The sequence below is a fragment of the Equus quagga genome, chromosome 5 (genome assembly GCF_021613505.1).
Source record: "Equus quagga isolate Etosha38 chromosome 5, UCLA_HA_Equagga_1.0, whole genome shotgun sequence".
NCBI classification, from domain to species: Eukaryota; Metazoa; Chordata; class Mammalia; order Perissodactyla; family Equidae; genus Equus; species Equus quagga.
The window spans coordinates 58,549,661-58,564,250 of record NC_060271.1 but is presented as its reverse complement, the minus strand read 5'-3'; the positions used below and the strand labels follow the sequence as shown (position 1 = coordinate 58,564,250).

General features: G+C 40.6%; 1 protein-coding gene across 12 annotated transcripts in view; it reads right to left on the bottom strand.

Moving 5' to 3' along the window:
• The window catches only part of CRACDL (CRACD like), a 135,195-nt gene that overhangs the window by 50,600 nt on the left and 70,005 nt on the right, over positions 1–14,590 (bottom strand). For all 12 annotated transcript variants that reach the window (XM_046662360.1, XM_046662361.1, XM_046662363.1 and 9 more), the window contains exon 2: positions 5,926–6,005. In XM_046662360.1, coding sequence (XP_046518316.1) covers positions 5,926–5,995 — 70 coding nt within the window. In that variant the 5' untranslated portion in view covers positions 5,996–6,005. The remainder of the gene's footprint in view (positions 1–5,925; positions 6,006–14,590) is intronic.

The following is a 14,590-nucleotide window of genomic DNA, read 5'->3' as shown; positions in this document are numbered from 1 at the left end:
TTTCAGGTTTGTGGCTTCTACTCTGTGGTTGAGAAGTCAGTCATCACTTTTTTCTCCTTTGAAGGCAATCTTTTTTTCCTCAGACTAATTTTAAGATTTTTCACTTTGTCTTTGACTTTCTATATTTTCACTCTGTATGGATTTTATTTTATTTATCCTTCTTGGGATTCACTGGGCTTCTTATATCTGTGTATTGTGTCATCTTTTTTTTTTTTTTTTTTTGGTGAGGAAGATTGTCACTGACCTAACATCTGTACCCATCTTCCTCTATTTTGTATGTGGGATGCTGCCACAGCATGGCTTGATGAGCGGTATGTAGGTCTGTGCCTGGGATCTGAACCCATGAACCTGGGGTGACTGAAGCAGAGTGTGAGAACTTAACCACTAGGCCAAAGGGCTGGCCCCTGGGTCACCTTTTTTTTTTTTATCAATTCCAGAAAATCCTCAGCTTCTCTCTCTGCTGAGACTGTGCTCTGATATATATTATACTCTTTCACTTATCTCTATGCCTCTTGTCCTCTCGTCTGTCTTTTCCACCTTTTTACCATTCTGTGCTACATTCTGTATACTTTGTTGTGATCTATCTTGAGCTGATATAATCGGCTATTAAAATCATCCACTGAATTTTTAATTGTAATAGTTTTACTTATTTCTAGAAAACCCATTTGATTGTTTTTCAAATCTAGTATGTCATTTAAAAATTATTTTAAAAATTACATACAGTAAAATTCACTCTTTTTGGCATACACAGAGTTGCATAATCACCACCAAAATCAAGACACAGAACTGTACCATCAGCCCTCATGCTGCCCTTTTCTAGAAACCTTTCCCCTATCTTTAACCCCTGGCCACCACTGGTATCTTCTCTGTTCCTATAGTTATGCCTTTTCTGGAATGTCACATAGATTGATTCATACAGTTTGTAGCCTTTTGATTCTGGCTTCTTCTTTGATTTAGGATTCACTGTGCTGGATCGTAATGATGCTGAATCACAATGCATCAGTGATTCATCCACACTGTGACGTCAATCAATAACTTCCTTATCACTGCTGGGTACTATTCCATTGTATGGATATAGCACTTTGTTTAACCATTGACCAGTTGAAGGACATTTGAGTCCTTTCCAGTTTTTGGCAATTATGAATACAGTTGCTATAGGTTGTCCTGTAAACAAGCTTTCATTTCTCTTAGGTAAATACCTAGGAGCAGGATTGCTGGGTCATAGCCTAAGTGTGTGTTTAATGTTATAAGAAACTGTTAAAATCTTTTCCACAGTGGCTGTACCATTTTGCATTCCCATCAACAACAGATGAGAGTTCCAGCAGCTCTGCATCCTCAGGGGCTTTGTCATTGTCAGGTGTGTTCTGATTTTGTTTTGCATTCTAATAGGCGTATCTCATAGTTTTAATTTGTAGTAACTAATATAGATGTCGAGCACTTTTCATGTGCTTATTTGCCACCTGTTTATCTTCTTAGGTAAAGCATCTTTAAAAATCTTTTGCCTATTTTTTTAACTGGGTTTTTTGTTTTCTTATTGTTTAATCTCTGGAGTTCTAAATAGAAGCCCCTTGTCAAATTTGATTTGCAAATATTTTCTCAGTTTGTGACTTGTCTTTTTATTTTCTTAACAGTGTCTTTCACAGAGTAACAGTTTTAAATTTTAATGATGTCCAATTTATCAATTTTTTCTTTTAGGGATTGAGGTGTCATATCTAAGAACTGTTACCTAATCCTAGATGATAAACATTTTCTATGTTTTCTTTTTAAAGATTGGCACCTGAGCTAACAACTGTTGCCAATCTTTTTTTTTTTAATTGCTTTTTCTCCCCAAATCCCCCTAGTTCATAGTTGTATATTTTAGTTGTGGGTCCTTCTAGTTGTGGCATGTGAGATGCCACCTCAACATGGCCTGATGAGCACTGCCATGTCTGCACCCAAGATCCGAACCAGCGAAACCCTGGGCTGCCAAAGCAGAGCACATGAACTTAACCACTCGGCCATGGGGCCGGCCCCTATGTTTTCTTTTGAAGGTTTTATAGTGTTACATTTATGCTATGATATATTTTAAATTAATTTTTGTATAATCTGTGAGGTACAGGTCAAAGTTCATTTTTTTACATACGAATGTCCAATTGTGCTAGCACCATTTGTTAAAAAGACAACCCTCTCTCCACTGAATTACCATTGCATCTTGGTCAAAAATCCATTGACCATATTTGTGTGGGTCTATTTTTGGACTCTATTCTATTCTATCTACCTCTATGCATCTGTCCTTTTGTCAATCCCATGCTGGCTTGATTATTGTAGCTTTACAGTAAGTCTTGAAATCAGGTAATGTGAGTCCTCCAACTTTGTTCTTTCTCAAAATTGTTTCCACTATGCTAGCTCTTTTGCTTTTTCACGTAAAGTTTAGAATCGCCTTGTAAATACTGGGAAAATATTCTCCTGGGATTTTGATTGTTTCATCTTTACTCCTTCTCCCTCTCCCACTAGATAATGTCAAAGCAAATCACCCCAGATATTATCTATAATCATGTCATGCATATGGATTTGGCTTCTTCCTAAATAAAAAATCTCTGACATTCCATGGAAATCAAATAAACATCATTGGTCAACATTCTTGCTACAGAATATTGGACTAACTGCGTCCCTGCCTGTCCTAGCTGACTTATAAACAGTGCACTCTACCCCACACACACTAACACACCATTCCGCAGTTCAGTTTGGGAGAACTGACAGCAACAGAGTCTTCCAATCCAGAAACGTGGTCCACTTGGGCAGCTATAATAAAGCTCCACAGACTGGGTGGCTTAGAAATAACAGAAATTTATTTCTCACTGTTCCAGAGACTGGAAGTTTGAGATCAGGGTACCAGCCCAGTAGAGTCTGTTGAGGGTTCTCTCACAGGCTGTAGATTGGCGACTTCTCGTCGTGTCCTCATATGGCAGAAAGAGAGCAAGTAGCTCTCTGGCCTCTTCTTCTAAGGGCACTAGTTCCATTCAGGAGGGCTCCACCCTCATGACCTAATCACCTCCCAAAGGCCCCACCTCCAAATACCATCACATGGTGGGGGGTGGGGTTAGGATTTTAACATGGATTTTGTGGGAGAATACAAGCATTTGGTCCATAACACACAGTATATCACTCCATGTATTTAGGTCCTTGTTGATTTCTTTAAACAATTATTAATATTTTTCAGTATATAGATCCTGCATATATTTTGTTAGATAGATACCTAAGTATTTCTTTTTATTGGTGCTATTGTAAATGATACTTTTAAAAATTTCACTTTTTCAATTGTTCATTGCCATTTATACAGAAATACAATTGATTTTTGTATATTGACCTTGTATCTTGCAATCCTGCTAAACTTGCTTAAGAGTTCTAGGTCCTTTTTGGATATTTTTTATAGTCATGTCATCTGCAAAAGAGGTGTTTTATTTCTTCCTTCCATCTATATCCCTTTTCTTTCTTCCTCTTGCCTCATAGCACTGGCTGGGTGCTTTGCCACCTCTTAGAGTTCCCTGTTCCTTCCAGACATTTTCAAATTTTTCTTTTATCACTGTCAAACACAGTGTACATGGTTGTCATATAGCACGTATTTGAGGCCTTTGTGTCTCTGTTTCTCTTGTTTCTGCTGTGCAACAGTTTGCTGGGTTGTTGTAACAAAGTACCACAGACTGGGTGGCTTACACCACAGAATTGTACTGCCTCAGCTCTGGAGGCCAGCCGTCCGAGATCAAGATGCCGTTGGGATGGTTCGTGCCTTCAAAGGGCTGTGATGGAGAGATCTATTCCCTGCCTCTCCCCTAACTTCCGGTGGTTTGCCGGCAATCTTTGGCTTTCCTTGGCTTGTAGACACCATCATCCTGATCTCTGACTTCATCTTCATATGGTTGTTCTTCCTGTACGCGTGTCTGTGCCCAAATTTCCCCTTTTTATAAGGACATCAGTCACATTAGACCAGAGGCCCACAATACTTTACTATTATCTCCTCTTAACTAATTATATCTGCAATGACCCAATTTCCAAATAAAGTCATATTCCAAGATACTGGGGGTTAGGACCTAAACACACGAATTTTGGAAGGACACAATTTAACACATAACATCTTGGTTCTCATTCATGGTGCCCTGTTGCCTTATACGCCTGGTTATCACCAACTTATATGCCTGGGTATGTTTGTCATAGTACTGAAAACATTATTTTCTGTAATAATTTGAAGTCTAGATAGAAGCCACCTTCCTTTGGAGAAGATGGTTTGCTTCTGCAAGGTACCTGAGGTCACATCCAGTTTAGGACTATTAGCCAAACTCAAGGGATGAGAGTCTCTGAATTATTCAAGTGATGCAAACTCAAGCTGCAAATCTACACGAGTTGATTTACCTCTGGTTCACACTTGCCTAGCCTGTGTTGCTTCTCGGGCTCCCAGCTTATTTTAGGGAGGGTCTGTTGTAGGGATGGCCCACCTTGTGTGGGCCTGTGCTTTGATATCTGACTCTCTCCCTCACCTCCCACCCTGAGAAGACATGAAAATAAAATGCAAGATTTCCAAGATTAGTAAATGATCTGGGGGCAAAAGTAACTTCTATGTTCACTTATCTCTCTGGGTTACTATTTTTCTTTCAATTCTAGTCTCATTATTTCCTACTTTCTAAAATAATTTTTTTCAGAATGTGCTTATAGAGAATTTTACATTTTAAATGGGAAGGGGTTGGTCTGAATAACTTAGCTAACCATTATTTGAAAAAAAGAATGCTAAGTTTCTCTGTTTCTTTTTTAAATCATTCTTCACGGTGACCTCAGTTAAGTATTCCAAACTAACGTTTATTGGGGTTGTTTCAGGCTAGCCAAATATTTCTTCAAACAGTACTTTCTTGTTTAAAATCAGTAATAATTCCGTTTCCCATAACATGAGAAAGTTTGAAATTCCATTTCCTCTTAGGATTAATTTTAAAAACCTTACCTTATATCTGGTTTATTTGGTATCTGTTGAAATGTGACAGAGGAAAAGTAGTTCTAATGTGGAACACTAAGAAAAATCTATCCACAATATGTGAAATCTATTGAAATGTGACAAAGGACAAGTAGTTCTAAATGAGAATAATAAGAAAAATCTATCTATAACATATGAAATAGAGTCTTCAATGAAATTAACATCTGAAGCTAATGGCTAGCAGCCACAATCTAATATCATTGGAAGCTGTTCCCCATGAACTGTGACAAAGAAAATCACTACCAGCATTTTGACTTTAAACGAGAGAGAGATGGAGACCTTTGTTACAGAAATAAGTGTGCAGAACCAGCTCATCTAGGGAAAAGGTACACTGTGGGGAGGTCAACGTTTCTTAATGTCTATTTTACAACTCTATCAAGACAGAAATAGCAATAAAGGGCTAACAGTAAACCAATCACATAATTGGGTAACTCTTGGACTGTGTTACAGGATGATGATTCCCGGGCCTGGAATTTAGCTCAGTAGAGAATACAATAAAGGTCTCCTTGAAGGAAAATAAAAGTCATAAAAGAGTGAGCTCAAAGGCTCTCTCTTGAGCTATTTCTCCTGGATGTCCAACCTCCTACTGATGCCTTTGGATGTTCTTGCATGATAAATGATTCCATTGAATCTCTCTCTTCCTTTGCTTTCAAGTCAAACATGGGGACATGTTTACCTCCAGGAATGAGGAAAATGACTTTAAAAACCCCGGTGTTTGACAAAGAAGCCAAGGAGCACTGCCTCCGAGGCCTCAAACAATCCGGATGTGCTCCCCAGGCACCGTGTGAGCGGCCTGCGGGTGTCTGAGCATCTGGGAACTGAATCCCACCTCTCCATACAGAGAACCCCAAAGACCTGGCCCCATCAGCCCCTCTCCCTGCCCCACGACCCAGCAAGGGCTCTTCCCAGAGGGGAAGCGAGGGCCTTACCTGTGCTGTCCTCCCCAAGGCCTTCAGCAGTCTCCCGAAGCTTAATGTCCATCACCCTCGTGGAAATCATGTCCAGCTCACTAAAATTACATGGAAATTCATGTTAAAAGAACATGTTTCACAGAAGTTAACAATGAACGAGATGGTGGTGGTGACTGCTTTTTGCTCAGCACCTCGCCCAGCAAAGACAGGACAGAGTACAGGACAGTTCGGGCCAAAAACATGTCCACACCTCAAGATTAGTAACACCATAGGCATTTATATAACCACTGACCATAGCAATTTAATGGAAAACGGACAATGGAAATAAATGCTTCCCTAATCAACACAATGCAGATTTGGTTCCTTTCTTTCAAAAAAGTTTTTCAGAAATTGTTTTTCTCTTGCTCACTGTAGGCAGTTTGGAAGACATAGAGAATGAAAATCACCCACGACCCCACCAACCAAGGATAACCACAGTTAATGTTTTAAGGTATTTCCTTCCAACATTTTTCAGTGCAAATATTTGTGTGTACACGTACACACACACCATATCAGGAAGACTACCCTCCTGATTTTCTTACTTACATCACATCCTTAAAATTCTTCATAAGTATTATTGTAATAGCTATGTGATATTTCAATATAAAGCTGCACCCATCATTTATTTTCACTGAATTTCTGTTTTGAACTTTTATCATGAAAAATTTCAAACAGAAACAAAAATACAGAGAATACATAATGAACTTAACATATGGCTACTCTTGTTTCATCTTTACTCCTACTTCTCTCCCACTAGGTTATTCCAAAGTAAATCATCCCAAATACTATTATCATTTCGTCTGTACAGGTTTGGCTTCTTCCTAAATAAAAAAGTCTCTGACTTTCCATGGAAATCAAATAAGTGATTACCAGTCGATATTCTGCTACAGGATCTTGAGCTATCTGTGTCCCTTCCTTCCACAGCTGACTTTTACACAGCACACCGTACCCTACACATACTAACTCACCATTTATTTAGAAAGCTATTTCTTACTGGCAGTTACTACGAATCCTCACACTTAAGAAGGGGGCTCAAATAATTAATTAACCCATTAACATCTACCACTTGTACACCACACATAATGGGAAATGAGGGGAAAAATATAAAGAAAATATTTAACAGAGGAAAGGAGTCACGGGTCTGTGCCAGAATTGGGTCTAATATTTAGGTCTCCTCCAATCCGAATGTCAAAATGTCCATCTCCCTACCAGCCAACTCCTTAAAAGGTGAACAAGGCTTCACCAGCTTCGCTTCTCAATTTTCATACAATTTGGCTTCATAAAAATGTCTGATCAACATAATGAAGAATAAAAACCCACATAATCATCTCAGTTGATGCACAAAGAGCATTTGACAAAATTAAACAACCTTTCATGATAAAAACACTCAAAAAACTAGGAATAGAAGGAAATTACCTCAACATGATAAAGGCCATATGTGAAAAACCCATAGGTAACAACATGTTCAATGGTGAAAAACTGAAAGCTTTTCCCCTAAAATCAGGAACAAGACAAGGAGACAACGATGCCCACTCTCACCACATTTAACACAGTATTGAGAGTTCTAGCCAGAGCAATTAGGCAAGAAAAGGAAATAAAAGGCATCAAAATTGAAAATGAAGAAGTAAAATTATCTCTATTTGCAGATGACATGATCTTATATGTAGAAAATCCTAAAGATCCCCCCAAAACTATTAGAACAAATCAGTTTTAATAAATTTTCATAAATAAATGAACACACAAAAATCAGTTTTGTTTATATACACTAACAATGAACAATCCAAAAAGGAAATTAAGAAAACAATTCCATTTACAATAGCATAAAAAGGAATAAAATACTTACGAATAAGGAGACAAAAGACTCGTACACTGAAAACTAGAAAATGCTGCTGAAAGAAATTAAAGAGGATACAAAGAAATGAGAAGACTTCTCATGTTCATAGATTGAAAGGCTTACTGTTAGAATGTCCATACTACCCAAAGCAACCTACAGATTCAACGCCATCCCTATGAAAATCCATGATCCCATACTGTCCCGCTGCTCGATGATACTATGGGGGGAAGGACAGCTCCCAGAGCACTGAAGGAAGAGGCAGTGGAGAAGGAAAATACAAGGAGCAAGGAGAGTGAAAATGGTGAGGGGTGGTTAAGAGTCACCAACTATCACCCGGGTACCATCCCTAATGTTGCCACTAAGCTAGAAAGTACAAGTGCAGGAACTTTCTACTGCTTGAATTTGGTGTTCACCTCAACAAGTACAATTACTTATCAAGCACGTAGCACATCATCTGAATTATCTCACTTAATCCCCACGAACTTTTAGTATTCCCATTTTGGAACTGAGAAACCTATATTATATTAGATAAGTTTATTAACTGCCCCAAAGTAGCAGAGCAGAAATACCAGCCTATATACTCACGCTGACTGCACACCCAACTTGGGCAGGCACTTTTGAGGGCTAGGGGTGATGGTGAGACCGACATGGCCCCCACCTCTTGCAGGTGTTGACCCAGTGAAGGGGAGAGTCCTCAGCGGTCCCCAGAGAGGCTCAAGGGAGGAAGCTGGGGGAACCCAAAGGACACAGTCTCCCGCTGAAATGGCTCTGCCTGCCAAGCAGCCCTGTCCAGCGTCAGGCCAGGGCCCAGAGGCTGACGGAGCCCCAGGAGACCATCCATTGGGTCTGACAGAGTATGTGAGTCTGAGGGAAGGAGTTTGAGGCTGCCATGATACATCTACTAACACTGGAGAAACCATGACATTACCTTCAAAGTGTCCAGTCACCTCTGCACATTTTAATAAAACATTCCTTGGTGGGAAGTGCTGGCAGCGTGCAGGTGTGTGTGTGGGAGTGTCTGCACAAGCCCTGGGGGTGGCTGTGAGGGGTGCCCTGTCCCACTGAGCCTGGAGGACATCTAGAAGCTCAGACTTGCTTCTTCCTGGGTTGAAGGATATGAATGCAATAAAGCTACACCGGGCAGAGGGTTCAGGAGTGGGCAGGAGGCCTGAGAGGACGGCCCAGCCCTCGCCTCGCCATCAGGTACATCCTGGGCCTGATGCAGAGAGCACCACCAGATGCCAAGGCTGTAACGGACTCAGGCACGGAGGCAAAGGTCACGCCACAGATAAAGGGATGACAAACGAGGCCCACCTCATGTGGTAGGTTTAAAACTGCTCATGGTTAATGTTCCAAACATCTTCATACTAAAGACGTAAAATGGTACAGAGAAAAAGGGCACAGACTTGGAAGTCAGGTAATGCTGGAGTTGAATCCTCACCCCATCACTTATCAGTGCTGGGCCTCAGTCTCCTCAGTTACAAAATGGGGGTAACGAGGCTCAAACTATACGGACCGAGAACAGGGCACATACGAGCACTCGCTGAGAACAGCTGTCGGTCACCATAGCTTGTTCCTCACTGCGTGCTCACGTCTCTCCACATACAGACAAGAACACACAGCTAGCGTGTCCTGGCAGCAGGCGGGGGTCCATTCTCTCATGAAGATGCAGGCTCCCTGTGTACATGGCTCACTTTAGAGCCACATCACAAAAGATCAAGACGTCTGGATTCCCAGCTGACCACTGAGCTTCCTGGCAGCCTGATGGCCCATGTGCAGAAGTGAATCAACCTGCTGCCGGGGAGCTAATAAAGACACATTCCAGGCCGCAGAGGAAGGTCTGCCCTGTGCAAACACAGAGTGTGCAGAGGGAGGGCCGTCCCCTTCATCCGGACATCCCAGGCAGAAACTCTCCACAGCTGTCACAATGGAAAGTCTTCTCTGTTGGGCCCAGTAACTGGCCCTTCTGAACACAAGTTCTCCCACCTCCAGTAAAATTCAAGGAAAAGCCAGAAGGAAAACCATAATTAGACAGGCATGTGGCGAATGCCCCAGATCTCCCAGCACCACTTTGCTTCTCACTGGAACTCAAAGTTCAAGTCAGGCCACCCAACATTCCCTCACCCAGCTTCTGCCCTCTACCCTCCCATCCCTGTCGCTCTGACAGCTCAAGTCCAAGTCAAGGAAAACTCATTATTTGCCTCTGGAACTAAGGGGGCCTCTTCAGGGGTTCTAATTAACTCAAAAGGGTGCTGAGCCTCCAGCCCCCACTGCAGTCCACAGCACTCATCAGTGTGTATCTGGCTCCTGCAGAATCCCAGAGAGTCCTGCATCCAAAGAAGGCTCCTTGGGGGGCTGCCCCGCTTCCACTCTGGATCCTAACTGTAACCACAGCCTCCTTCCCAGCTGACAGCAGAACGCCATCATCAGCTGCAGGTCACACTGAAAAATTCTACAAAAGTTTATTCATGTAAAGAACGAGAATAGATTTTAAGATGATTTTTAAAGGTTCTAATCCATGATATTTACCGACACAATGCAGAGGAAAATATCTGTAACATATCTCCAAGCACGTAATTATGTTCGTCACTACAGACCTGCTAATTCCACACCACCCTCCTGGCCGTGTTCAGACCCTGTGGCATTCTTTCTCAGCCCCTGTCTTAGCCACCTATCTTCACCACGCTCACCAGTGTTGTCAACAGTGTCTGCCTAACGTTCGCCTCCCATCTAAGACTGTGAGCCTAGTCGGGGGAGCTCTGCGCCTGTCACACCCACTGCTCTCTTCCCAGCGCCTGGAGCAGGGAACCGAACACAACACACGAGCTACACAGTTGACAAAACTAGAGGGGCTTCTGGAGATGCTCAATACAGGTACAAATAGAAGGAAAAGCAGCAGTAAGGTCACCGGGCTCCAGATACGGATCAATTTAAGACACAGCGGCCGGCCCGTGGCCGAGTGGTTGAGTTCACAGGCTCTGCTTCAGCGGCCCAGGGCTTCGCTGGTTCGGATGCTGAGTGCAGACCTAGTACCGCTCGTCGGGCCGTGCTGAGGCAGCGTCCCACACAGCACAACCAGAAGGACCTACAACTAGAATATACAACTATGTACCGGGGGGGCTTTGGGGAGAAGAAGGAAGGAAAAAAAAAAAAAGAAGATTGGCAACAGATGTTAGCTCAGGTGCCAGTCTTTAAAAAAAAAAAAAAAAAAACCTGAGGAAATCCTCCATGACCTTATTGACAACTGACTTTGTAAAAAGGAAATAATCCTTATCATGACCCTTCTCAATCTACGTGGGAACTGAAAGAAACTATATTTTCTTTACAGAGCAAGATGACTTTAAAAAGATTAAACACTGAGGTAAACTTGCACCCAAGTGATGGCATTTCGGTGACGCTACATCAGTATGTGCTCCTCTTACGCTTTTTCCAGTCCCTGCGGCTAGTGATATGCACTCACCATGTCCTGAGGAAAGCTGATTCCACAGCCCATGTGGCTGTACGTGAGATTGTGATGGTGAGTGGTGAAAATTAAAATTAAGGAGTTTTTAAGAAAATTAATAGCCAATGATCACAGATCCCTACAAACAGTTTACATTGTTTAAAAGCAAACTAAAACAAATCCAAACAGCAATGTTCATGCGCCAAATCAGCCGAAGGTCCTAGAAGCAATTCCAAACACCTGTCTTGAAACTGTCATCGAATCACTGGACTCTTTTACTTTTCAATGTTCCTAAAACTGAGATAACACTGAGAGAGCCTTCAGAGTCTTAGAGCTAGTTCTTCTTCCTAGAGGGAGCACTCCTTGGGGGCCAGGGCTCGACCTTATTCATCTTTGCATCTGGCTCAGTGTCTGGCCACAAAGGTGCCTAATAGATGTCTGCAGAGTCAACGAACAGACAGGTATGTCGCATAAGGCACTTGTGATTCTTGGACTTCAAAAGCGTTGATGAGCCTAATGACTACTCTTTGATTAAGAGTACCTAATTTTATAATCATTCAGACCCCATTTCACGCCTGCATTTGAGTATGTATGGTGCTGTGTGTATTTGAGTGGGTGGGTGGGGGAGGCTATTGCTGTTTTCCTGGAAATGGGAACAACAACTAAACTCACATCCTATAGGACTACAGACCATTCCTGGCGTCACACATTGGCAATTACTCTTTTGTTCTCTTCAAATCCCCTAAAGATATAACTTGTCTCTAGGCAGCTTTTCATCTACTGTTCACACATGTGATTCCGTCTCCAGGATGCATCTCCATGCACAGCTCCAGGGTGCGTTTATGATGGCCTTCAGAGCACGCAGACTCCCACCAGTCCCAAGTTGCCTGTGTCTGTCTCCAACTTACATCCTTGAAGGTTACTTGAATTTTAACATCCAGCCCAATAGTCTGTCTTTCTGTTTTTATAGAAGGTCTGTTATTAAGCTCCTGGGGCAAAACTATTCACCAGAACACAAAATAAAAAGTAGAATGAGAGGCCATGGCAGGGAAGACATGTTGCAAAGAACATTCAACTCAGGAGAGCAGGGCAGAGGCCTCAGCCGCCTATAGTGTAAACCAAAAAAGCCCTCCAAACATGGGGATGCAATGCCTCAGAGAAATACAGACATAAACATCAATATAACAAAGGAGAGTATGCCAGATACATAATATTATAAGAAAGTAGCTTTGTGAAGCAGAATATTCAAATATACATGTTGATTGAAATAATTATTAAATTTGTAATAACCAAGGTCAATGTGTATGAGTATCTTGACTTTGATTTTTGAATACCAACTAACCTCAGAGGGCTGTAGAAAGAACAAGAAATAGTCACTTTTAGCTCATTTTTCCCCTATCAAGCTTGAGGAGGTGACCTAATCTATATGAGGTTGGCCTGAAGGAAGACTAGGTAAAAAATCTTTCATTTGGTTCCTTCCACTTCCCGTTCCAGCACTGCTCCCTCTGTCTTCTGCCTCTAGCAGGGTCGTGCATCTATCCTGCATCATCTTCTCCAGGGCCTCTGTATTCATCAACTTTTAGGTCAGCAACAGCATCAACTTTTGGGTCATTATCCTCTCAGAGGAAGCTGTTAATCCACCAAAAAAATACAATAATTATAAATCTGTATGTACCTAACAACAGAGCACTAAACCGTATGATGCAAAACTGATAGAAATGAAGGGAGAAGTAGAAAATTCAACAATAATAGTTGGAGATTTCAATAGCCTACTTCCAATAATTGATAGAACAACTAGGCAGAATATCAACAGGGACATAAAAGGTTTGAAGAACAATATAAACCTACTAGATCTAATAGAAATCTACATAACACTCCACCCAGTACCAGCATACATGGCCTTCTCAAGTGCACAAGAGAGATTCTCCAGGATGGACCAGTGCTGGGCCACAAAACAAGCCTAGACAGATTTAAAAGGGCTGAAATCACAGAAAGTATGTTTTCTGACAACAGTGAAATGAAATTAGAAATAAGAGAAGGTAATTTGGGAAAGTCACAAGCACGTGCAAATTAAATAACATACTCCTAAATAACCAATGAAATGGCTAATTAATGTTAGGAAAAAAAGATTTTAAGAGAAAACTGTTACCAGAGATAAATAGGGTCATTTTATAATGATAAACAGGTAAATTCATTGGGATTATAACTTTTGTAAACATATATGCACCTAAAAACAAAACCTTGATATACATGAAGCAAAAAGAGACAAAATGAAAAGAGATAGTTCAAGAATAATACTTGGGACCTAATGACTGGGGACCTCACTTTCAATAGTGGGTAGAACAAATAGGCAGAAATTCAACAAAATACTGCTTAGAGGAAAATTCATACCTATAAACACCTATATAAAAAATAAGAAATAGCTTAAACAACATAACTTTCCACCATATGAAACTAACAAAAGAGCAAACAAGACTGAAATCAAGTAAGGACATAATAAATATAAGAAGGACATAAAAAATAGAGCAAAAATTAACAAAATAGAGAACAGGAAACATTTTGAAAATCAATGAAACAGAAAGTGGGTTCTTTTAAAAAGATGGACAAAATTGACAGTTCTAAACCAAAAAAGAGAGAAGACTCAAATTACTAAAACAAGGAATGAAAGAGCACACTACCGACCTTACAGAAATAAAAAGGATTATAATAGAATAACTTAGACAAAATGCACAAATTCTTAGAAAGATACAAACTACTGAATCTGAATAAATAATAAATAGAAAATCTGAATGGACTTACAACAAGAAAAGGAACTAAACTAGTCATTTAAAATTTCCCACACAGAAAAGCCCAGACCCAGATTTTCTCACTGGTGAAGATTATCAAAGATTTAAAGAATAATTAACTGCAAACTTTCCCTTCCTAAACTCTTCCCGAAAATACAAGAAAAGGTAACACTTCTCAACTCATTCTATGAAGCCAGTATTACCCTGATACCCAAACCAGACAAAGACATTGCAATAAAAGAAAATTACAGATCAATATCTCTTACAAATATAAACACAAAAGTTCTTAACATAATACTAGCAAATCAAATCCAGCAACATTTAAAAGTGAGAGTTATCCCAGTAATGCAGGGTGGTTTAATTTATGAAAATCAATTAAGGTAAAAATCATACGAATAGAATAAAGGACGAAAACCACACAATCATTTCAATGGACACATACAAAATCTAGATACAAAAATCCTCAAGAGAATGCTAGCAAAATTAATCCAGCAACATATACAAAAGGATTATACATCATGACCAAGTAGGATTTATCTAGGAATGCAAGGTTGGTTCAACATACGAAAAGCAATTAATGCA